At 40.2% G+C, this 24,683-nt stretch overlaps 1 protein-coding gene across 2 annotated transcripts in view; it reads left to right on the top strand.

Annotated features, from left to right (window-relative positions):
• The window catches only part of STK32B (serine/threonine kinase 32B), a 186,113-nt gene that overhangs the window by 106,209 nt on the left and 55,221 nt on the right, over nt 1-24,683 (top strand). For both annotated transcript variants that reach the window (XM_075422154.1, XM_075422155.1), the window contains exon 5: nt 19,693-19,730. In XM_075422154.1, the coding sequence (XP_075278269.1) occupies nt 19,693-19,730 (38 nt within the window). The remainder of the gene's footprint in view (nt 1-19,692; nt 19,731-24,683) is intronic.

The following is a 24,683-nucleotide window of genomic DNA, read 5'->3' as shown; positions in this document are numbered from 1 at the left end:
AGTTAGCAATGAACTGAAGTCTTAATCAACAGGGGAGAGAAAAAGAGCCAACCTTCTCTGATACAATATTAATCATTTTTTCCAAAGCTTTGGTGTTAATGTTATGTCAAAAGTATTCTGGTATTTTTGCATCCTGGAAATTTCACAACAGCACGACTGTGTGCAGGCATATTGTCTCCACTGAAGTGGCAGATATGCATGCAATATGCTTGAATAATTTATTTGTTTGTAGTCAGTGAAGAAATTGAAAGTTTTTGATTAAAGTACATAGACAGAGAGAGGTATTGTAGAAAAAGACCATAAACTTCAGGCTGAGAAAGGTAGTAGCATGTGGACAATTGCTTCTTTCTCCTGTTTCTGCTTTAATGGTTGCAACATTTTTTCAGCTTGTTTGAGCAATACATACATAGAGTATTCTATCATTCCCTTGGAGATTTCCTTACAACATAAGTTTTGTTTTAATATATGGCAAAATAACAAAGACGTAAGGCAAAAAGTGCACATTTGCATTATTTCCTCAGGAGTGCAACAGTATTTTGTATCTCAGGAATTGAGCAGATTGTCCATGGTGTAGTAGAAGGCATTTCATTAAATGTTATTGCAGTTTAAGCTTCCTTGTTGCCTTAGAAATGCATTCAGCAGCTTTCAGTACAGCTTTGATGTTTCAGGTGAGATGTGGTCTGCTTTGTACAATTTTTGACTTAGCAGATATACGAAGGGATAAGAAAGAGTGGGAGTTGTAACACTGATCATCTGACAGAGTTTCATCCTTTAAAACAAATCATCTGGTGGGCAGGGACTGTAATTAAGATACAGATTGCCATGAGATTTGTTCTGCCGGAGTTGCATTCTTGATTAATTTTCTCTTGCATTCATTGTCTACATCCTTTATGGGAGCTCCTCAGGGCATTCACTCAAGGTTATTTTCAAACATTTCTATATCTTCTGTGAACTCCTGTCCCAACTCCCCTGGATGGCTTTTACAGAGGAGAAAGCACAGCAGCTCAAAGCTTTGATGCTCTGACAGACAGTCCTACTGGTGACCCTCCACTTCTCCCAGCATGTGCACGCACAGCTTACGCTGATCCCCAGGGGAATTTCCTACTGACCCAGGGGGGATAATTGCACTTCCCTGCAGCAGAGGAGACAAGACAAGCCTGCAGTTCAGCAGCTGAGGTGCTCTTGCTCATGCAGAACTACCATCAGCAGGGAAGACCTTAAAAGACGGTGCCAAATGGGGACCTTGCAAGGTGGGAACAACACTTGGTAGGCGGTACACTTTTAGTAAACCAAAATTTATTAAATTAGATTTTGGTGTATTTAGTCATTCTTTACACTGATGATCAGAATCATCTTTACAGTCAGACTAACAAGAATAAGAAATAACCTCTCTCCAGTGGCTTCCAGTCTTTATTCAGTCATGTATCTGTTCCTTTTGTTATACACACGAAACTTTGGTGCTGTTCTGAATGCAGAGGAGGTACCTTCTATTCTAATGATAAAAATAATGCAAGGCTGGTATTTCTCTTACATTTTTTCTCTTTCACGGTGACTGTTCTGTTTCTAAACATGTTATGGTCTCACGGTTTATTTCAGCAATCTTATTGTACATTTCCCACTTTTTTTTTTAGGTTTGGGGTTTAATTATGAGCACAGGTACTTTAGAAGACAAATATAAGTTTCTTATGATAAAATTGTGGGCCGTCTTTCTATACACAGATACTGTCTCTGCTCTGCTGTCAGGTTTAGTTCAGATTGTAAGCATTCTGAGGTTCAAATCATATTTTTCTCTGGCATTCTTCAGCCCTCAAACTTTGTTAGACTTTAGTAAAAATCAACACTGCTGAAAATTTGAGCTTACTCTGTAGTTGTTAGCATTCAACATGAGGTGATGTGCAATGGAACTGGAACGATAAAAGACTTCATGAATGATAAAAAACAATACAAGAAAAGTAACAGGGCAGAAGGTATCAAATTTTTAGGTGTCAAAAAACCAAACTGATTGGATAGTCTTACACTGAGCTCTAGACGTCTGTCCCGTGAGTTCACAGTTTGGACCTTCAGCAAACGTGGCTGATTTTTCAGGCAGCTGAGCAGCTACACTATGGAGAGCCAGTAGCAAAAATAAAATAAATTCGTGGTGAGATAGATGGACCTGAGGCTACCAAGAAGAAAAAAGGTATCATCTCCCCACATGAAGTGTGGAGGAGTTGCCTGGAGGAGCACTAAGAGGCTGAAGAAGAGACTGGGGAGCACAGAGTGTGGGGCGGGCTGTGGGCTACTGTGGAGAGGGGCAGACCCTGAAAGCCAAAATCAGGAGTGACCAGAGAGAGTGGAGAAAGTGAGAGAGAGGTATCATGGAGGGGGGGGGTGTGCAGAAACAGGGGAAAGAGGGGATCGATGCCAGCATATGAATTCTGGGTCAGAGGGGTAAGCTAACTGAAGGCTGAGTAGTTTTGACTATATCTCTCTTGGTCATTGTTGGAGCCAAACAACTTTATTCACCAACTGTGAAAAGCCTTGCTCCGAGTTCTGCAGATAGGAATTAATACACGGGCATAAAAAATAATCTCTCTGTGTATTCCTAGAAAAGGTGCTGATGAGGGGAAATGCAGTCTTAGGTTTGCCAGGTTGCTCTCTCAAGTTGCTACAAAAACTAAGATATGGTCCTCTTAAAAAATATCAGATCAATAAGCCTACTCAACAAGTGTCAGAGGTCTATTTTGAATGCAAGTCAATAAACAATGATTGACTTATTGTCAATAACCAATACTAATTACTCAGTCATTTTGCAAGACTTGCCAAGTGGAAAAACTATTGCCAGAATGCTACATTTCTCAGCTTTTATGCTAATTAAATGTATTAGTTATCTAGAGTTCTACCTTTAAACTCTACAAAGACTCGCAGCTTGCCACTTAGTTTGAGATGCTGCAGAATTTTCCCCTGATGGTGCTCATCCACAAACCTACTCAGCCACAGAAACACTCTACAGACAGACCCCAATGAAGACACATGCACTTACATAGGTACAGAGAGTTGAACACTAATTAAAGTACCAGCTTACTTCCCAGAGTCCCAGAGTACCTCTACTGCTGAAAATGAGAATTATGAAGACATAGACAAGAATGTCCATTTCCAGCCGCCAGTCTTTTATCCTATCATTATTCTTTAATGTTTGCTTTTGGAAGATACACTACCAAAAAAGAACAGCATAAGAGATCTAAAGCTGATAAATTATATTATTAAGACTTAGTTTTCTAGATTTTTAAACATATGTATCAAACCAGTGTAACTCTTTAGTTAATGGGAAGAATGGTGGTGCTCAGTCATTGCCTGCTCTGTCCTCCTAAGAAATACTTTGTTGTCAGTTTCCTTACACCAGATAGGATTTTGTCTCCTGCAGACAAAATGTGGCTCCAGTTGTACAAAAGCAGCTCTGTGTGGCAGCACCAGATTCACTGGATGCCACAGACAGCTGGGCTTGCGGTGCCTACCAGTCTGGAGGGGAGCGAGGAACTCCTGGGCTCCTCCTTCAGACATCCCCCTCTTCACCTCACCCAGCTAGAATACGATGCAGAGCCTCAGAGGATTTTATGCCACAAAGGAGGAGGATGTTTTATTTGATGGCACCAAGAAAATTCTTAAGCGCAAGCTATTTTAACTACAGCACAATTTATCATGTATGAAGGATTGCATTCTTCATGGTGTGAGAGGACGTCAAACAAGATGATGAGCGCCAGAAGCGTGACTCCTGCAAGAGGCTTAAATACGTGCCTGTGCTTCTCTGATAACACATTACAGTAATTTGGCTTGAGAACATCCCCAGTTGTTTTCATAATTCCACACAGTATGTAAGGTGTTTCTTATGTTTTTAAAAACTTATTCTACAGTTCACCAAGATGTAAATGCAGAATTCTGTATTTTTTTTAGTTGGCTGTCCACACAAGTGGATACCTAGTCAACACAGCCAACAGAATCTAAGAAGTTATTCAGCTCATCCAAAAATAGACAATTAGTCATCTGAATGGCTATTTACTCTCCAATAACCATGTTGTTTACACATCCATTGACTATAAATGGGAATATAGATGCCTAATTCACAATAGAACCTAATCCAATAATCTTAACCTGAGAGATGAAGCCCATCTCTATTTTTGGTTGAATAAGTAGCAAGAATAATCCTTATAGTAATTTCAGTGCAAGCAGTTACCGTAACAAGTTTCTCTGGACAGAGTCTAGTTTAAACTCACCTTCACCCGTACTACATTCTTGCCTAGTCATCTTAACTAGAATGTTTCTGCTGCAGTCTGTTGACTCCAGTAATATTGCCGGTTTTTTATTCCTTATCCAGATTCGACAGGGAGAGTTGGAATACTTGGGTGTTTGATTCCAAGCAATATCTTGTTGACATCTCTTACACTAGGGAGACTTCTTGAAAAGGTGGTGTACTGGAATATGAGTTGTGGTTTGGGTTAAAAGTATCTTGTCACATCTCATCTATCTTAAACAACAACCTCCAGGAATACACATATATATTGCTCTGTGAGTTTCTCTGTAAATGTTCCTTCTTAAAAGCATCCAAAGTTATTCTTAGAAGTAGTTTGTTACAGTCCTTCCTGGGATAGGTGAGGCAAGAGGTAGAAAATTATCATGAGATTTCTGTTCAAAACATTAGAGATTGGTTGGAAGGAGCAAAGGCAGTACAGAATCAGACAATTGCCCCTCTGTTTCGTAGAATTAATCCATCTGTTGGTGGATTTCACAAGAAATGTGAAATAGTTGACTGCTACTGACATTTCAGGTAGTAGGTGGTCAGTTTTTTTAGTAATTTACCAAATATGATTTTCTTCTCAGACATAGACTTTGCATCTTCCAGTCTGGTCTACTGCAGCTGGCTTTTACATATATTAAATCTACAAAATCACCCAGAAGGGGAAGCATATGCAGGACATCAAAAGTCACTTGACTGGAACACATTCAGCCCTATCTCTGTCTAGGTTGTGTGTATCATGGAGTCTGAGGCGGTCAATTTGGGGAATAAAGACCCAAATACTTATAACCATGGTTCTCATAACAAGGGCATGACCCAGCAGCAGATGATGGCAGTGGTGAGGGTGATGGGGAATCTGACATTCACACTAGCATTTAGGGTTTCAGATCAGAGTGAACAAGACAGCACTGCATGGTTGTTTCCTGCTTGCTGGTCTAGAGACCTTCTCCCTGTTATGCTGTACTGCTGAAACACATGCAATGCTACAGGCTTGGGGAAGAGTGGCTGGAAAGATGCCTGGCAGAAAAGGACCTGGGGGTGTTGGTCAACAGCCGGCTGAACATGAACCAGCAGTGTGCCCAGGTGGCCAAGAAGACCAGCGGCATCCTGGCTTGCATCAGGAATGGTGTGGCCAGCAGGAGTAGGGATGTGATCGTGTCCCTGTACTAGGCATGGGTGAGGCTGCACCTTAGTACTGTGTTCACTTTTGGGCCCCTCACTACAAGAAGGACATTGAGGTGCTGGAGCGTGTCCAGAGAAGGGCAATAAGGCTGGTGAGGGGTCTGGAAAACAAGTCTTAGGAGGAGTGGCTGAGGGAGCTGGGGCTGTTTAGTCTGGAGAAGAGGAGGCTGAGGGGGGACCTTATTGCTCTCTACAACTACCTGAAAGGAGGTTATAGTGAGGCAGGCGTTGGTCTCTTTTCCCAAGTAACTAGCGATAGGACGAGAGGCAATGGACTTAAGTTGCATCAGGGGAGATTTAGAATGGATATTAGGAAAAATCTCTTTACTGAAAGAGTGGTCAGGCATTGGAACAGGCTGCTCAGGGAAGTCGTGGAGTCACCATCCCTGGAGGTGTTCAAAAAACATGTAGAAGTGGCACTTTGGGACACGGTTTAGTAGGCATGGTGGTGTTGGTTTGACAGTTGGACTTGATGATCTTAGAGGTCTTTTCCAACCTTAATGATTCTGTGGTTCTATGATTCTGTGCTTAATGAGAATCTTCCCTGCAGCATTGAAGGGCTGACTGCCCAGGCACTCCCTGAAATCCTGAAATCTTTGGAAGCTGCTGTCATCTTCCTTGGCCTGCACATGAAGTCCACCATTCTGTACTGTACTTTAATTGCCAGCTATGTCAGCTGTAATTAATTGTGCTTTGGTATGGGTGAAGGAAATAGTTGTTAAACAATGTAATATTGTTATTGTGTATTCTGCTGTTCTAACAGGTGTCTGATGAACTTCTATGTATAGAAGTAGGTAGGGCTTTTAAGGCAAATTTTATGAGTATTATACAGTAATTACAGACAATGAACAGTGGCTGACTTCAGCACATGTGTTTGGAATTCCGTATATTTTTCTTTTTGAGTTTGATAAGCTGAGCAAACTCTCGAAGATGTGATACATCTGAATAGATCTATTCTGTACTTCCTGCAGTGAAAAACAAAGGAGCAGCTATATGAATTTCAGCCTTTGCAAAACATCGCACTTTTGATGCTAGCTTTTTACAATAGATAAAGCCAAACATGCTTATCAGTAACAATGCTCTCCTGATTTATCTTTAGGCAGAGGAAAAATGTCACCAATTTCTTCTTTCATTTAGTTTCACAGACGGATTTCTGCCTGTGTCGATTGGAAGAGGGCCTATGCCTTTTAGCAGAAGGAGACTAATACTCATGCACTTGCTGGCAGAGTACACACTGAGTACATGCTCACCCTTACTCCTAGTCAAAAGCTCTCACACAGCATCACTGAGAAGGGAAGCATCACCATTGCACTGTATATACTTGTTGCTGGACCAGATAATTCTTTCCAAATGCCACACTCCAGTTAGCGTCTAGTGAGTCATGCACTTCCCGTGAGTATCAGAGATGGCACCTGTTCTTGAAACCTGATTTACATATATGGGTATGACCCTTGTACTCATACGCGCAGAAGGTCTCTAATGCTTGATGCTACCACATAAAAAAGATTAGAGCCATCAGGTGCTGTAATATTATCAACAAATTACTGCCATGTGGTGATTCTGCATGACTCCTCCATGTGCTCTGGAGAAGTATTTGGCTGAGAAGATTTTTTATTTGAAATGTGGTGATGTTTTGGCATCATCACAGTGTTGACAGTTGTTCAAGGCTCCCTTCAGAGCTATGCAAGTCCGAGAGCTGTAGTCATGTCTAGCATTAGCTCTAGAAAGCATTTCTAGCAGAGAACATGGCACATTTGTCATTACTTTGAGTTCTTCAAGCAAGATGAAAAGTCACCATCGTATTGCCTGCAGATCATTTGTGCTGTTTAATGCTCAGTTGGAAAAGAACCTATGTGTCCAGAAGAGGAATCCTGGACAGCATAGTCTGGGCTTCTTTATGTAAAACTCAGTTTATATGGCCACAATGGTACTTTCTAGTCCCAATCTCTGAGACATTTTACAATGTAACAAAGAGGATGCAAAGTACATGTTCACATTCCCCTTTGGACAATTCTTTCTACTTTTTATCGCACATAAAAGTCTTCTGCTATTTTTCTTGCTACTGCAGTATGTAATCACCTCTATGATTAACATATTGGATATTCAGGGAGAACAACATAGCAGAGTATTCTGTGTTTAATATTTTTATTTTAATTTACCATCTATGCAAATTCAGGAGGCAAACCTAGCCAAAGCAGATTATTATCTGGCTATATGTACCCAGAAACATGGAAGTCTTGGTGTAGGCCATTTTCTTCAACCTGGGATAACAATATCTGTTACAACTATTTCTCTAAGCTAAAATGGACAAATGTAGCATTTCCAAAGACCACTGGGCATTCAGACAAATGTAGATATCATTACTGCCACCTATTGTTACAAGTAGAGAATTGAAGATATTTTCGTAATTCTATTTTTCCAAATGGAGATATAATTAGAAACTAAAAAGCTTGTTCCTGTTGAAGTGTTTCTAAATAAGCACATTTTGGTGCCTTCTTTGACAACATTGTTTTCAGAGCCATATAAAATTGGCTAGTACAAGTGCTAAGAGAATCCAAAATCTGCATGGAAACCTGGTAAAAAATAGCTCTAAACTAAAAAGGAACCACAGGCACCGTAATGCTCAGCAGCACAATAACGTATTTCTATATATGTAGGTACTACAATCCCAAGCCTTGAGCCCAGTGTTCAGACACTCTTTAGAGGTACATAGAAAGAGGTAGTGTCTTCAGAGACCTTCAATACTGAGTGCTTTTTCATTTATCATAATTATTACAGCAATTATATCTTGCATACACACCAGAAAGCGGTCTTGTTGCCACACAGAAAGATAAGGCTCCAAAGTGTGATCATGGACTGGGTGATAGGATTCTGATTAGTATCATATGAATGCGTGCTACCAGATAATTAGATGGAAGTAGTTATGGATTTTATGTTTCTGCAGTATAGTTCCAGGAGTGGGAATTGCAGAGAAAACAAAAGAACTCAAGTAAAAGAGAAGATTTTAAATAGGAAGATGCAATAAAAATTTTTGGCAAGGCCTGCTGAGTTGTTGGGTACCTCAGATTCATGACTAATGCATGACAGATTGTGTAATAATATAATTACCTATTTCTAATTAGTGATAAATATATTATTTGGGATTACATGTACAAAAACTTGTCAAAGGTGTTTCAATTTTATGGAATGGTTTTCAAATCCTGAAATCTTTACTCTTTTTTTTCACATAGAATTCTGCGGAATTCTATTAACTTCTAGATTTCAATGTTGCCTTAATGAGTACTGTGAGATTTCAACATATAATTAAAACATCATAAAAATATTAAAACATTGTGATAAAACCAGACTACATTTCAAGTTTTAATGTTTATTAGTCTGAGCCTTTCTTGAAGGAAAGAAAGAGTTAATCCTTCTAAGACATCTGATATCTATCCACATACATATACTTATTTGAAAAAAATCTACTAGTAGAGTTCGCTGATGCCAAAACATAATCTGGTAAATCACTGCAGAACTACTAATTTGGCTCTGTGCTTTATTTGGAGTCTGAAATGTAGATTTTTTTTTTTCTGGATGGAGATGAGGCTGAATAAGCAAGTACCACTGGATGGAACTTAGACCAATTCATATTTTAGGTTTTCTGACATTTCAGACTAGGACTAGACACTGGAAGTGATGCCCTTTGACATTGCAAGTCCTCTGTGTATAACAGGCTTCAGAAAGTGCAAATAAAAATGGTTGAGTTGATTGAATGAATTATTGTACCCTTTGCTTCTCAGAAGACAAAGTTATGCATGGGCATCCTGGTGCAAAATAGCAGCTTATTTTGCTTCCAAGCAGAATTAGTGGATCTCAGCTATGCAGGAAATAGCTAAAAAAGGTGGGTTCTCCTGTATAAATAGCTCAGCAGAAGTAATGCAACAATAAATTACCGGTGTAACTTGTCTCTGGTTGTCAGTGAATTAGCCCAAGTTTAAACAGGTAAAGATCAGGACCAGTACTCTAATTTTTTGACATCCCAGTCACTTATTTCTACTTTTGCTGTCCACACCTGTGACCAGTAGCTTTTATTAACAGATATTGTTTCCTCATTCCTGCTTTAGTCAGGCATCATGAACTGTGAAAGCCTGTTTCTGAACTTACTTATTTTGATAGCTTAGGTGTCAAATGTGGTACCTTATGGAAACACACCCAGATTCATACAAACAAGCATCCACAGGATATTTTTTTCTTTACAGATCTCTGATCATCTAATACTACATCTTCTCAGCTAATTTCCAATTTACTGAAGTCTTTAAATTGCAAAATTCCAGTGATTCACAGGGTCATGGCATGGCATGGCATTCATTAGAGCAGGAACAGCAGGCTTTGAAGGTCTTTTAATGAAAGGACTGTATGTGGCAGCACTTACTGGTGAGATCTGAGTGAGGGGTACGTGAACTGGCAATCAGAGGTCTGGAGCAGTCAAGAGTCTTTCATTCACATCCATCTGATAGGAAATAAAAGTAAAGAACTCTGAGATTCTTACCATGATTTTGTTTTAGTACCATTGAACATTTCCTGAAACTAGGAAGGATGCTGGTCAGGAACAAAAGCCTAAAAAAATAAAGAGTGTTGAGGTGTTGATATAAGGAAGAGAGGATGCATCAGAGCTTGTTCAGGCTATTCTTTGAGCAAGCACCCTTTGTAGGTACTCTGCACAGTTCAGTTCTAGTTCATACATCATTTCTGTGCTGCCCTTACAGAAGAAAAATACATCTGACCAAATTCATTCCTTGGCTGCACCGAGGCCACTGCATACTGCCTTTTCCTTCATCCAAAGCTTCAACAAATTTGCCATAAGAAAACCTCACCATGTATTCACTCACTTTCTTTATAAACTGTCTGTCTTGGACTTGTATTATTTGTGAACCTAAACATCAAATAGGAAAGAAATAAGGTCCCTATCTATGAAAATCAGAATTTGTTCACAATTCTTTCAATAATCAGGACAAACCTCTTTATAAGAGATGATATGGTTTGCTTCAGCGCTCTGATACAGTGATGTCTCATGTGGACATAGCTGAAACTTGTATTTCCCAACTCATTGCAATTTTATGTCTGTTAAGAACAGTTATACAGCTCATATTAATCTTCATGAAAATTGTCTGGAACTATTCATGTCACATTAGTTTATTATTATGTGGCAGGTATATGTTTGTGACAATGTGAAACACTGGTATGACTAACTAAACGTAAAAAAAAAGGAAAAATAAAAGGTTCTGGTCAGGTATATTCTGTAGTATATAAATGGGTTATGAACAAATAATTGACAAGAATTTGAGAGTATTAGGTAGTCAGTAAACTGAGGTTATTGGAATCCCTGCATGACTTCAGGTTGTTATCCAGAAGTCATTGCTTTTTGCAGTTTTTTTGTAATGGTAACAGCTGTCCTCTAGACTTAACACTTGCATCTAATAGCCAGTGCGGACTCCTAGTCTTTGTATAGCATTCCCTTTATCCAAGCATACAACTAACGCTCACATTCAGTTGGGACTATTTTGACAGAGAGGGCAAAGAGGATCAGAAAAGACGACAGTGGAGGCCATTTAAGTGAAAAACTAGTTAAAATGATTTTCTGTCATCTTAACACAATTTTCTTTCTCCCAGTGAAAATAATAACTTCAAATGCCTATTTCTGCACAAGGAAAAAAAAATAATATAAGAAATGAGTTGCATAATTAAGAAAAAGAAAGATTTACCCAAGTCTTTAAACTCAGTATTTCAAGTTTTATCCTAAACAACATACAGTTTGATTCCCAGCACTAAAGAGAAAAGAGTACGAGAAAAACTATACTAGGCTTGAATCAATGTCTACAGAAGACAATGTGATCCTTGCATTGTCTTCAGGGGCCTTTATCCCGATCTTACTTATTTTGCATCATTCTGAGAATACAAATTCCATCTAATTTACTTTCTTGGATATTTTGAAGTGCTCTCTGAGAAAAAAAACCTTAGCATTATGCAAGAGTATTGGCTGCCTTAACTATAAGCCAATGAATTTTAGTGATACACCGAAAAATATGGGCTCACCACATCCGAAGTGAGATAAGCACATCCCGGGACCTATGGAATGTTATTGTCAACAGGCTCTAGGCATTACCACTGCCTCCGGAGGAGGTTTGTAACAAGCTGTAGTGCTAGTTGTGGTTTATAGGAAGCTACTCAGCTGCTGCTCCTGACCTGAAGGGTGGAAAAAGCCTGCTTTGTTCCATGCAGAACTTGCCTATACATATAGATAGGATCATGGGAAAAGTTCAGGCTGGAAGGAATTCGAGGGGTCTCTAGTCTGGCCTTCTGCTTAAAGCATGCTTGGATATGACATCAGACCAGACTTCCCAGGAATTTATGTAGTCGTGTCTTGAAAATCTCCAGGGATGGTGACCACACAACCCCTCTGGGCGGCCTGTTCCACTGCTTTTCTGTCCCCACGGTGAAAGTTTTCCTTTATATCCAGTCTCAGTCTCTCTTGTTTCACCTTACTCTTGTTGTTCATATGCTAGATTCTGTCTTTTGAATGAAAGTGAGCATGTGTCTTCTGTCTATTCAAATAAAAGCAACTAAGACTTCATTCATCTAAGACTTCATTCATCTAAGACTTCATTTCACGAGACTGTACACAACTGAGTTTTCTCTGTAAGTTACCTTTGGTTAATAAACTTCAACAGTCCTTGCTCAGAGAAAACCAATCATCATTAAAAAGTGGAATTGCTCCTGATAAGTCATGCTGGTAAAACTGCTATCAGCTGAAATGCTCATAGATGTTACTGTGGGATTTTAGAAGCTCAAGAGAATGGAAGTGTGATAATACATTAAATCCTGCTCTCAGCAAGCAAGGCGAAGAGTGAAATTCATCAGATATAAAATTGAAAGAATGTACTTTGGATTTTTTCTGATACCAAATAAAGGGTTAGGGGTTATTACACATGTGAATTCAGATCCATTCAGAACTGTTATAACTGAAATATTTCTTCTGATAATATTAAAAAGCAGCTTGGACTGGCAAAGAACAGCTGTCCCTGTGTTGGAAACACATTAAACTTTTGATGAAATAAGAAGAACACATAGGCAAAAAGCAAGAAATCACAAATTTAAACAATGCAGAAATCAAGCCTGTGGTGTTTGTATGTTTGCTGCAAGATATGAAAGCAGAATAAAACAGATGGGCAGTGTTGTTTTTTCAATTCTCACAGGTTTAAGGAAAAGCATAGATCTTGTGTTCTGTATTATTATTGGTATGACTCAAAAAGGTGGAGGGAAAACAGTATCTCTACTTGTTGTAGCAGTGCTTTCCTAAATCAATCAGATTAATCGTAGCTGGAGGAACTATATCTGGTAGTTCTGTTATCTACATCAATGGCTAAATCTTTGTTTAAGCCTCTGAAGCACTTTTATGCAATTATGTCTTATAGTAATCAACTTGAGTTTAATTCTCTGTTGTATAAATAAAACCCTCTTTGTTTAGTTCACTTCAGTTTTATGAAATATGAACCTTGCTTTCATGTTCCAAAAGCAAACAGAAAAGTTCTATTGACCATTTAGATACTATTTATTCTTTGATATGCCTGTCACATTGCATCTTACAGATGTCTTCTATTAACCAAACAACCCTACTCTGTTTGTTCTTTACTCTAAGGGATTTTTTTTTGTTCATCCTTCCCCAGATCTTTTCTTTTTTGACTGTTTTCTTTCAGATGCTATGAAATCAGGTAATCTGCAGGACCTACCTTTGTTTTAAATTACAGCATAACAGCTTTTTTGAATATTTTTCTGTAATCTGCTTAGAATTAGTTGTTATCAATTTGAAGCGGTAGTCAATGGACCAGCTATTACCTTTTTCCTTGAGAAAACTGGGCAATTCATGGTTGACTTCACCAGCCACACACCTTTCATTTCTAGATCAATTTCAAGTCGAGTCTATATCAACAGAGATCAAAAGTTGCAATGTCCTTGTTGCTAATTTGTATCAGTACATGTGAAACTTTTTTGGAGATTGTTCTGGATTTCAGGCTTCAGAGATAATGGCATCATCACATGGTTTTCAGTCTTCTTTTCTGTGATTATCTGACCTACATAGGGGACACAAAAGTGTGACCAAAAGTGATTCAGATTCTCCCGTTCTGATATATATATATAATTTGTGTCTCTTCTTCATTTTATCTGACACTGGCAATACAATCACCTACTTTTGCTCACTCTTACTGAGATTTCTCAGATTCCTCTTCTGGTGAAATAATCTTCATTCTTTTACCACTTCACGTAGCTAATAAACATTGTATTACATCTCTCCAGTGCTGCACTGCAAGTCATTTTCATTTTAACCTCTTTCATGCTGAAGATAAGCTATTTATTCCTAGTATTTTCTTCACGAGCATTCAAGCCCCGTGACAGAATTTAACGTGGAAGTTCTGACTATCTTCCAACTGCAGTGGACTATATGAAAGACTCACTAAATTCCACATATAAGGTCCTCTCCCAGGTCTCTTCAATCTTTCATGAACTTCCTTGTAGCTGAAAGGAGGGGGAATAAGAACAATGAACTTTTAACTTGGGTATGTGATTTTTCATAGACTCACAGACTAATTCAGGCTGGACAGGACCTCTAGAGGCCTCTAGTCTAATGTTCTGCCCAAAGCAGGGTCAGCCTTGAGATCAGACCAGGTTGCATGCAGTTTATCCAGTCAGGTCTTGAAAACCCCCGAGGATGAAGACTGCATTAATTCAGTGCTTCTTATTTTAGAAATCTGCTTCTACCGCACTTAGTAACACCAGACAGAAACATTGATGGAAGAAGTAATTAAAACTGCAGATACTTGAACCAAAGTTCTTTATAATCATTGTGAGCCTTTCCAGGGAGTGCGGGGAACTCTGACTGGCATAAGCAGTGAACAGGAGTTGAGCCACACTCGTGGTTTTCCTCCATGCAGAGGGAATATCTTCAAGCATTGGATGCCTGCTTGGACTAGATATTATAGCAGATGCAAATAGATTATTAGTCATACTTTCCTACTTGGAAATTATATGCAGCACCTTCTTACTGTACTTTCGTCCTCCAGGCAGCTTTAGTTTGACATTTGTAGCTAAGGCAATTGAAGGAAGCTAGAAATGGTTTCACAGACAATATCAACAAGTGGCAATTAAACTTTGATTTTTCCAATTTTTTTCACATTTTTCTAAACCTCTGAGTTTCTTGGGCCAGCTGTTGTGTTACTTACACCTGGTCCTGTCACTGAGTAAAGACTTTGAAGTCTTCTCTACTCCCTTTTCCACGTTGCTCTGAATTTTCCATGTATAAAATGAGTTGGAGTAACACCAATACAGACTGAGAAAGTTGTGTTTATGAAATCAGTGTCAAGAACACTGCCCTAGCCTAGCTCTGCTGGCCATTGCTTCGTGAATGGTTTGTGGGCAGCCCAGGGCTCTTCTGAATCCAGACTGGGAGTGAGTTTGCTGCTTGCAAAAGGACTTCAATTTCTCTTATGAGCTGGTTCAAGATACTTGGATGCAAAATGAGTGTTTCAATTCAGTCTCTTAGCTAGGGATATGCATAACAGGAAAACCCTGAAGTTAAGATGCTGAATTTCACACCCCGTTGTTTGAACATGCTTGCTAAGGTGAAAAATGGTTTCTGAAAAATCGATGTGTAGTCAAAACAAAATTTCACTTACGTAACATGTTTGAATTTAAACTGCTTAACTAAAGAGTTTTTATCTTTTAAATTCACCCTCCTACATAAACAATGTTTCAGTATTTAAAATTAATTTAACTAGACTACTTAGTTAAAGGAACTAGCTGTCTTTTGTACGACACATACTGGTAGCCCTCCATTCTGAATATATCCAGTAACTTTAATTGCAGTGCTCCTAGACCTGCCAAGAAGTCTTTCCCCTGTCTATGTTGAACAATCCCTGCCCTGTACCTAGCAAGCAGTGGACAGTGCGTGGACAGACCAGTGGCCTTGCTCCTCTGCAGCCTGCAGAGCTTTCAATGATCTGCCACTGGAGGGGAGAGCTTCTAGTGCCATGCTGTAAACTGGGGATAACCACATAACCACATAACAGAGTGCTGCTGGAACGCACACTCTTCATGGTGACTGTCCGCTTGCAGGTTGGCGGGGACAAGATAGCAGAAAGAAGTCCCAAGGCCATCAAAAGGGACTTCAGGGCACTGGGACGACTGATTGAGGGATCAGGGGCACAGGTGGTGTTTTCCTCCATCCCATCAGTGGCAGGGAACAGCACTGAAAGGGGCAGGAAAACTCACCTGGTTAACAGGTGGCTCAGGGACTGGTGCCATCGGTCAAGTTTTGGCTTCTTTGATCATGGGGAGGTATACACAGCACAGGGCCTGCTGGTGACAGGTGGAGTGAAGCTGTCTCAAAGGGGAAAAAGGATTCTTGGCCACGAGCTGGCGGGGCTCATTGAGAGGGCTTTAAACTAGGTTCGAAGGGGGAAGGGGACATCACCCAGCTCACTAGGGACAAGCCCAGCCTTGGCGTGCCAGGGTCAGGGGTGAGATTGACAGCCCAGCTCAAGTGTGTCTACACCAACGCACGTAGCATGGGCAATAAACAGGAGGAGCTGGAAGCCATTATACAGCAGGACGGCTACGACTTGGTCGCCATCACAGAAACGTGGTGGGACAACTCGCATGACTGGCATGCTGTCATAGATGGCTACAGACTCTTTAGGAAAGACAGACCAACAAGGAGAGGTGGTGGAGTTGCTCTATATGTGAGGAAGTAACTGGAATGCATTGAGCTTGGCCTGGGGGCAAAGGAGGAACGAGTTGAAAGCTTGTGGGTTAGAATTAAGGGACAGGCTCATAAGGGTGACATTACGGTGGGTGTGTACTACAGGCCACCTGACCAGGAGGAGGAAGTTGATGAGGCCTTCTACAGGCAGCTGCAAGCAGCCTCACAATGACAGGTCCTGGTTCTCATGGGGGACTTCAACCACCCTGACATCAGCTGGGAAGACCATACAGCTAGGCAGGCGCAATCCAGGAGGTTCCTACAGAGCATCGATGATAACTTTCTGATGCAAGTGGTGGAGGAACCAACAAGGAAAGGCGCTCTGCTGGACTTTGTATTAACAAACAAGGAGGGGCTGGTGGAGGATGTGAAGGTTGGAGGTAGACTCGGCTGCAGTGACCATGAAATGGTCGAATTCAGGATCCTGCGTGGAGGAAGCAGGGCGATAAGCAGGATCAAAACCTTGGACCTCAGGAGGGCTGACTTTGCCCTCTTCAAGGAGCTACTGGGAGGAATCCCATGGGCCAGGGCTCTCGAAGGCAGGGGGGTCCAAGAGTGCTGGTTGCTCTTGAAATATCTCTTCCTCCATGCTCAGGAGCGGTGCATCCCCCTGAGAAAGAAATTTAGCAAAGGAGGCAGGAGACCTGCATGGTTGAACAAGGAGCTTCTAGAGGAGATCAGGTGGAAGAGAAAGGTCCATGACACGTGGAAAGAGGGGCAGGCCACTTGGGAAGAGTACAGGAATGTGGTCAGAGCGTGCAGGGATGCGACGAGGAAGGCCAAAGCCCACCTGGAATTGAAGCTGGCAAGGGATGTCAAAAACAACAAGAAGGGCTTCTTCAACTACATCAGCAGCAAAAGGAAGGCTAGGGACAATGTGGGGCCGCTGCTGAATGAGGCGGGTGTCCTGGTGACGGAGGATGCAGAGAAGGCAGAGCTACTGAATGCCTTCTTTGCTTCAGTCTTCAGTGCCAAGGCAGGCCCTCAGGAATCCAAGGCCCTGGAGGTAAGAGAGGAAACCTACAGAGAGGATGACTTTCCCTTGGTCAAGGAGGACTGTGTAAGGGATCGCTTAAGCGATCTGGACGCCCACAGATCCATGGGCCCCGATGGAATGCACCCACGAGTGCTGAGGGAGCTGGCGGATGTCATTGCTGAGCCACTCTCCATCATCTTTGAGAGGTCCTGGAGGACAGGAGAGGTGCCCGAGGACTGGAGAAAGGCCAATGTCACTCCAGTCTTCAAAAAGGGCAAGAAGGAGGACCCAGGGAACTACGGGCCGGTCAGCCTCACCTCCATCTCAGGAAAGGCGATGGAGCAGTTTATCCTGGAGGTCATCAACAAGCAGGTGGAGGAAAAGAAGGTTATCAGGAGTAGTCAGCATGGATTCATCAAGGGGAAATCATGCCTGACCAATCTGATAGCTTTCTACAATGGCATAAGTGGCTGGGTAGATGAGGGGAGAGCAGTGGATGTTGTCTACCTCGACTTCAGCAAGGCTTTCGAAACAGTCTCCCATAACATCCTCCTAGGGAAGCTCAGGAAGTGTGGGCTGGATGAGTGGTCGGTGAGGTGGATTGAGAACTGGCTGAATGGCAGAACTCAGAGGGTTGTCATCAGCAGCGCTGAGTCTAGTTAGAGGCTGGTAACTAGTGGTGTCCCCCAGGGGTCAGTACTGGGCCCAGCCTTGTTTAACTTCTTCATCAACTAAAACTTCTGCTGAATCAGGCAATTATAGATAGCCTGTAAGTTGTGCAAAAGAAATACAGTATTTCACACTGAAATATTGATTTAATTTTAAATTTCCATTCCAGATGGTAATTCATAGTGAGGTCCTTTTCCTTACACAGACACTTACACATCCTACATTATTTCCAAATGCACAGGGAATGATTCAAAGTAAATTCTTCTTTATCCTATGTTTCCCCAGCTGCTGCTACACAAATTGTAAACACAATCTTAGTGTACTTCACAATTTCATATGCTTCTTAGGAAGGGCTAGAAAGTGTGAAATTCAGAATTCTAAAGTGTAAGCTTCCTTTTTTTGTCAATAAAGATGTGGAGTTTTGGTGATGACTGAGCTCATATCATGCAAGCAATATACATATTATAATTGCTATTGCTATCTTATTCCTGTGTGATGTTTACTTTAGAAGTCATTCTCTAATTAAAATAAATTTTTAAAAAAAGTGTTCTAGTGTAACACATTTTACTTTTGCAACATTTCACTTTTTCCTTTTTTTCCATTTATGGGCACATGCGAAAAAACTTGTTAGCAAAATCTAAGTATGTATTAGTATGTATTTCAGTCAGGATAGGATTTCCTAGGAAATGTATTAATTGGCATAATCAAGTCATCTCTTAGCTAAAAGAAATTACACAGGTGGAAGTGTTTGAAGTTCATTTGCAGACTCATTCGGCAGCTTACTTTGACAGTTTTCTGTGCCTTCTCTTTTGAGATTAGTGGAAAATTCAGCCCAAGGGGCAAATATTTTGTGCAAGGTGTACCGATGCATCTCCCACCCTGGCAATGCCACACCAAGAACACAGCTTTGAGACTGCCTGAAGTGCAGGTTGTTGTTGAAAAGGCAGTGCCACACAACACTGCCGCGTCACGCTCACCAAGCCGCAGGGTGAGCCAAACCAGGGACCGAGCCAGGCTGGCAAAGGGGAGAGAAGAGCTTACCCCAGAACAGGTCTGCATCATGAGCAAAGATGTTGGACCAAGAAAGCGGGTGGGAATACTTGACAGTGGTGGGGAAAATCTGGTTCCATCCCTCCTGACAGCAGCATGAACGCAGGTCAACAGAAAATGATCCTGAAATTGCAGCTGTCTAGGGCAATGTTGTTTCCTTGTGCCAAGAACAGCAGAGTTGAGCTGATGCTTCAGCACATCAGAATCTCCACTCTCTGTTATCACCATTCCTTTCCCCAGCATGGTACCTGCCACTACAGACAGCCAAGTGCGGATTCAGGGGCTGAAAGGAGAGCTGCTAGACTTACCCAATTAAGCATAAATATGGCAGATTAGCAGGGTCTGGCAGAAAGTGTAGATCACCAAAGTTACGAATTAGATGTTTTCTTGGGTCTGTCAAATGCGGAGTCCCTGAGGCAATCAAGTACCTCCCAGATGCAAATCTTCCCTGTTGTTCCCGCTGTTACAAAGAATAAAGTACATAATGCTGAAAACCAAATTCATGTCAATGCTAACCATATGAAAACAAACCCACATGAAATGGGAACCTAGAGAGTCTCTTTAGCATGCATGTTTTCTCAGGCCAGTAAAAAGACGTAGATAAAAATAATTTTGCCTTTATGCAGGATATGGTTTTTACTGGATTTGTAATGATTTAAGTGACTTGGCCCTCATATTCAGATGGGGAAAACTTTAAAATTGCAGATTTTCTTTGGGTATGAAATGTAATGCATTCCTTTCCTTATTTTACAGGGACATCAAACCTGACAACATACTACTGGATGAGCATGGTAAGTGAATATCGATTGCTTTCTCTCAGATATCTCTAATTCTTGAGATCTAAGTGACATGCTCATGACATGCTTTGTAAATCAGCCTCAGATATTGGATTCCTACCTAAATCTGGTCTTTATCTGCAAAGTCCCTCTGTCCACCTTGTGGATTTTGTACTTTCCCCTCCTATTGCAAAAAAAAATATGCCGATCTGACATTTACAAGGCTTGAAGTAGAAGGAATTTAATATTTATTGAGATCACTAGGGATACCTGACGAAAAGAAGATAATATTTTATTAACAAGATAACTGTGAATCACCATAATCCCATTTTAGGGGCCTACCAGTAGAACAGTACCAAGAATTTATCTTCTCTTTTAGAACTTCTGAAGAGCTAAGAAAATTTATAGCAAATTATTTCTCCTGTGGTATCTGAATTTAGTTGCCTAGATTTAGACACAGAAATTGGAAATTTGACTCTAAGTATGCAGAATTTTTATGGTTCTACATGCAGTTCTGGATTGAATAACATAAAAATACTAAACAATGTAATCAGCTTTGAACTTTCAGTACAAATTCCATGATCTCAAACAAAAAAGGTGTGGTACGAAAAAAAAACCCCAGCTAATTTCTTGGAACTTAAATTTTACACATATGAGCTGTCCATGAAGTATTTTGCTAAAACCTCATGCATCTTTTTGCAATTATTCATAGTAACAACATGAGGAAATCCAGGTAAAAGCAGGGATTAACCTTGCATCCGTCAGAACAGAAATACATACAGGAGGAAGACTAAATGGAAGAAGGAGATGTGTGTTTGCTACTGTGGAAAAGTCTTGTTGTGCTTTGCTCATCTCAGAAACTGATTAACAGCAGTTAATTTTTGAGAAAATATAAACTTGAAATGATGTCAACATTACCATTATCTTTCAAAATACATTGCAGAGCTGCTTGGTATACCAGTTACAGTTGATTAAAGAGATGACATTGCAAACAGCTGGAGTTTGTCCCTAGGAATATGGAAGCCAACGAAGTTAAATGAAGTTGGAGTTTAAAACCATCTAGAACTTCAGGAATTTAATGTTTTAGACCCATAAGTGTTAATGTTCCCTAGACACTAATATCTGCAAATAAGCTTGACATAGAAATCTCTTGTCTTTAAGCTCTGGGTGAATTAAAGATGTCAAAGGCAACATGAAATGACTGTGAGTGTGCTAAATCTCTGATTGACAGCCTTTCAAGTACAATTGCCCTTATCTCTCCTTTTCCCTCGTCAAGGTCGATTACTGCACAAAACCAGCCAGCTTTCCTATAGGAGATGAAGTATTGCAGTGAGGAAGCTACACCAAAGTGAGCAATATGCTGCAAAACGAAGTTTTTTTGGTCATTCTAAGCTTTTCAAGCAACAAAATTATCTGTAGAGAGCTTGGAAATTTTAGGAAGGATAGCCCCTTTTCTGCAAAGCAGCAGAATACTGCTCCCTCATAGCACACCTGCAGACAAGTGGTGAAACAACCATGCTTCTGCAGACTTGCAGGTAGACCTTGGTCAGCAGAATTAGTTAGCTCATGGATTCTTGGTTCACAGACCTGTTACATGTTTGGGAGATGTAATTCTTTCAACATGGGTAAGGGTCCACACACTTCAGCTCACTAAATGGGGTGACATCATTAGGGCAGGTGTCTGTACCATACTCGTCACCACAGGCTTCCTTTACAGATAACTGAAAGACATATTTTTGATCACCTGATCTATTTTGGATGTCCACACTATACACCAGTGTCTATTTGTCTTTCATGATGGATACCTAGGAAGTTTTGAGTAAAGATATAGATCTCCACCTTATAGATGTACATTTTGCAAGATGAATGCTAGCCTTGAATTCCATAAAAGCTTTGATTGAGCCACAAGACAGTAACATTGTTTTTAGGAAATCATCAGATTTCACTTAACAGAAAAATATGTTAAATATGTGCACCATAAACATGCTAGGCTGCAGAGGAAGCATAGCAAATTCACCAAATATGGGTCTGACCAGGTGCACAGGAAGGAACTTTATTTAACCTGTGGCCTCTATGATGGCACGACAGTTTCCTATATACTTGACTTTACCCCTAGGTCTTTCTTACAGTTCATTAAAAAAACTGTGCTTACACAACATATTATAGAATTGGATATGCACAATATTGAGGACTGAGAGTTTGTCTCAGTGAGTTAGATTTCTTTGACTTCACTGAAGAAACCCATTTTGGCTGAAGTCAAAGCGAAGTGTTATCCCTTTCACATTGCCTTACATCTTCAAGCAGTTAAACTGACTGATTTTCATAATATGCACCAAGATTACAGATTATAGATAATTCTGCTCATTAAAACCAGTTTCACTAAAATTTATCTGTATGGTTTAGGAAACATACCTCAGGAATACAGAAATAGTGAAAACAGGAGATTTTTCTCAACCCATAAAAAGTATTAATCTAGTTTACAAAGAAAAAAAACACAAAAATATAGACAACTTATTAAAAATCATGTTGGCAGAAGAACCTTAAATTTTGCTGTATACTTTTCAGCAAAGCGACATCTCAACACTGCTGAGAACTGGTTCCGATGCATTGGTGGAAATTAATGTTAGATGATCATGAGGAGCATAATGCTACATTAGAATGGAGTAATCAGCTTCTTAAAATAGTTTTCAGCCTCTACCAGAGAATGATGGCCGGGTCTCCTGGAGAGATTCTCCATCCCATAGAGGAGTCTCCCGTGGGGAGAGAAAGCAGGGATTTTTTCAGGGTTCGCTCTCTGAACCTGAATCAGACGTCTCTAAGGAAGTGAATGCTGTCCATAAAGCTCTCTTGTTACATTTCCCTCTCAGCTTTCCCAGAAAGCTCTTCCTTTTACAGCTAACACTAATCCCTAAATTAAGTAGTAGTTCTCTGTTCTGCTAACATGCATCTGAAACAGAATTATTCCAGGGATAGATGAAGGGACTACCGGGTGGTTCAGGAGAACTATTATTATTGTCTTGTACAGAGAAAAGAATTATGGAATTCTCTTAATAACATTATTGGGGTTTCCTGTACTATTCCTTTCATTTTAATGGTTTAGAACAATATAACTGAAATGACAGTGTTTAAAACCGAAAGATGCCGAGCCTAGTCCATGTTGTATTTTATTCTGAAATATCAAAGAAATTAAAGATGTCTTTAAATCTTTCCATGATCTACTAGCTATGATGTCTAAGGAGATGTGGAATGCCTAAAATGCAGAAATACAAGCAGTAGCATGCAGATAAGTGCATTGTCTTTTTTCAGAGATGATAACATTATTTCTATAGCTATTTGGTAGCACTGTTGACATTAGCATTTGTGGATGTTGTGCAGAAATTATGAGGCTCTGCTTTGGCCTTTGTGTTTTGCATTGTGCAGAGTGACTACTCCATTATTACACTCTGCCTACAGGAAATTTGCAAGAATTTGATTTCCTCCCAGGCAAGTTTTTCAGGATATCATTTCATAAGACCCAGCAAGGTCCCTGCCTGGTTTACCGAGGAAGAACTCCCTGATGGGTCAGACCCAAGACCTCGGCTGGTGTTCTGTCACAGCCAGTGGCAAAAGACGACACTATTCAAGGAGAGTGCCCCTTGCCACTTTTAGTCATCTGATGCTTCAATGCTCCCTAATCACCCACAATTTTTGTATTAGAGTATTAGGGTATCGCTGTATATTCCCTTTAGAATCTGGATGAACCTGTGTCAATGATTTTTTTTTCTGCCTCTTTGAAGCTGCTGCTGATATTGACCTCTACAACCTCCTGGAGCAACAAGTTGTAGAAGCTCATCATCCTTCATTAAAGAAAACTATTTTCTTTTATCTGTTTTGAAATATTCTTCTTTCAAAAAAACATCCTCCACTTCTAGAATTGCAGGATTTGGTGAATAATAGCTTACAATCACAATCTTTGCAATATTCAGGAAGTCCTTCAGCACTTTTCTGTCTCAGCTGAACAGCCTCAGCTGTTTTAATTTGTTCTTTTAAGGCACTGCTCTGTTCCTTTTGCCTCTCTCTGTTGCCTTAGATAGGGTTATGGATACGCAGGCTTTCCATTTCAGAGCAGAAAAGCAGACATACTGCATCAAAGACCCATCGAATTAAGCTTCTTATCTCCAAGAGTTTCCAAAAAGTGAACGACAGAACAGGATATAAAACAAGGCAGGTTTGCTTGGTACTTTCTCCACATACTCAGGCTTCAGGCATTCACTGAGCTGGATACGATTTCCACCCATATAACAACTTTCAGTGGTCTTTTCCATGGTCTTTTCTGGTGCTTTCTTGAGTAGAGGGAACTTAGAGCATCCTTCATGTCTTGTGGCAAAGCATTCCTTAGCTTAAACACCAATTATGTGAAGACTCACTATCTGTTTGTTTTGAAGGTGCTACCTGCTAATTGCACTGAATGCCTCCTACTTCTGGTCTTGGAATGGCTTCCTAATGGTTTTCCATATTGAAATCAGAGAACTTATATTTCACTCTTAGCCTTAACAGGACTCATTATGTTTAATTAGTTTTGAGGGGTTTTAGAGATTGGATTTTTGCATCTGTGTTAGTGATAGTTCTACATAGTAATCATTTCTCTTATGAGAGAGCAAGGCAGATTCAAACTGGCATTCATATATATCTCTTCATATGTGATTATATTGTTTTATGATCATCAAAGTTTTCCTTAAAACTCTATTTCCTTGATTACACAAAAATCTCAGCTCTTACTTGAAAACTAACAGCAAAATTTGAAAAATGCACAAAATGAGCAATCTTAACCTTAAAACCAAAAATAAGACGAAAAAACCCACCCATAAATTCAGCATTTTGAACTCTGATGTTTATTTCCAAACAACAGAACTGATGACATTATTACTCTATAATGATGTCTGGGAAACATAAATCTCCACTAAGGATGTACCTGGTGTGACTGCATAA

Source organism: Opisthocomus hoazin, chromosome 5 (assembly GCF_030867145.1).
Source record: "Opisthocomus hoazin isolate bOpiHoa1 chromosome 5, bOpiHoa1.hap1, whole genome shotgun sequence".
Taxonomy (NCBI): Eukaryota; Metazoa; Chordata; class Aves; order Opisthocomiformes; family Opisthocomidae; genus Opisthocomus; species Opisthocomus hoazin.
This window is presented reverse-complemented; position numbering and strand designations above follow the sequence as displayed.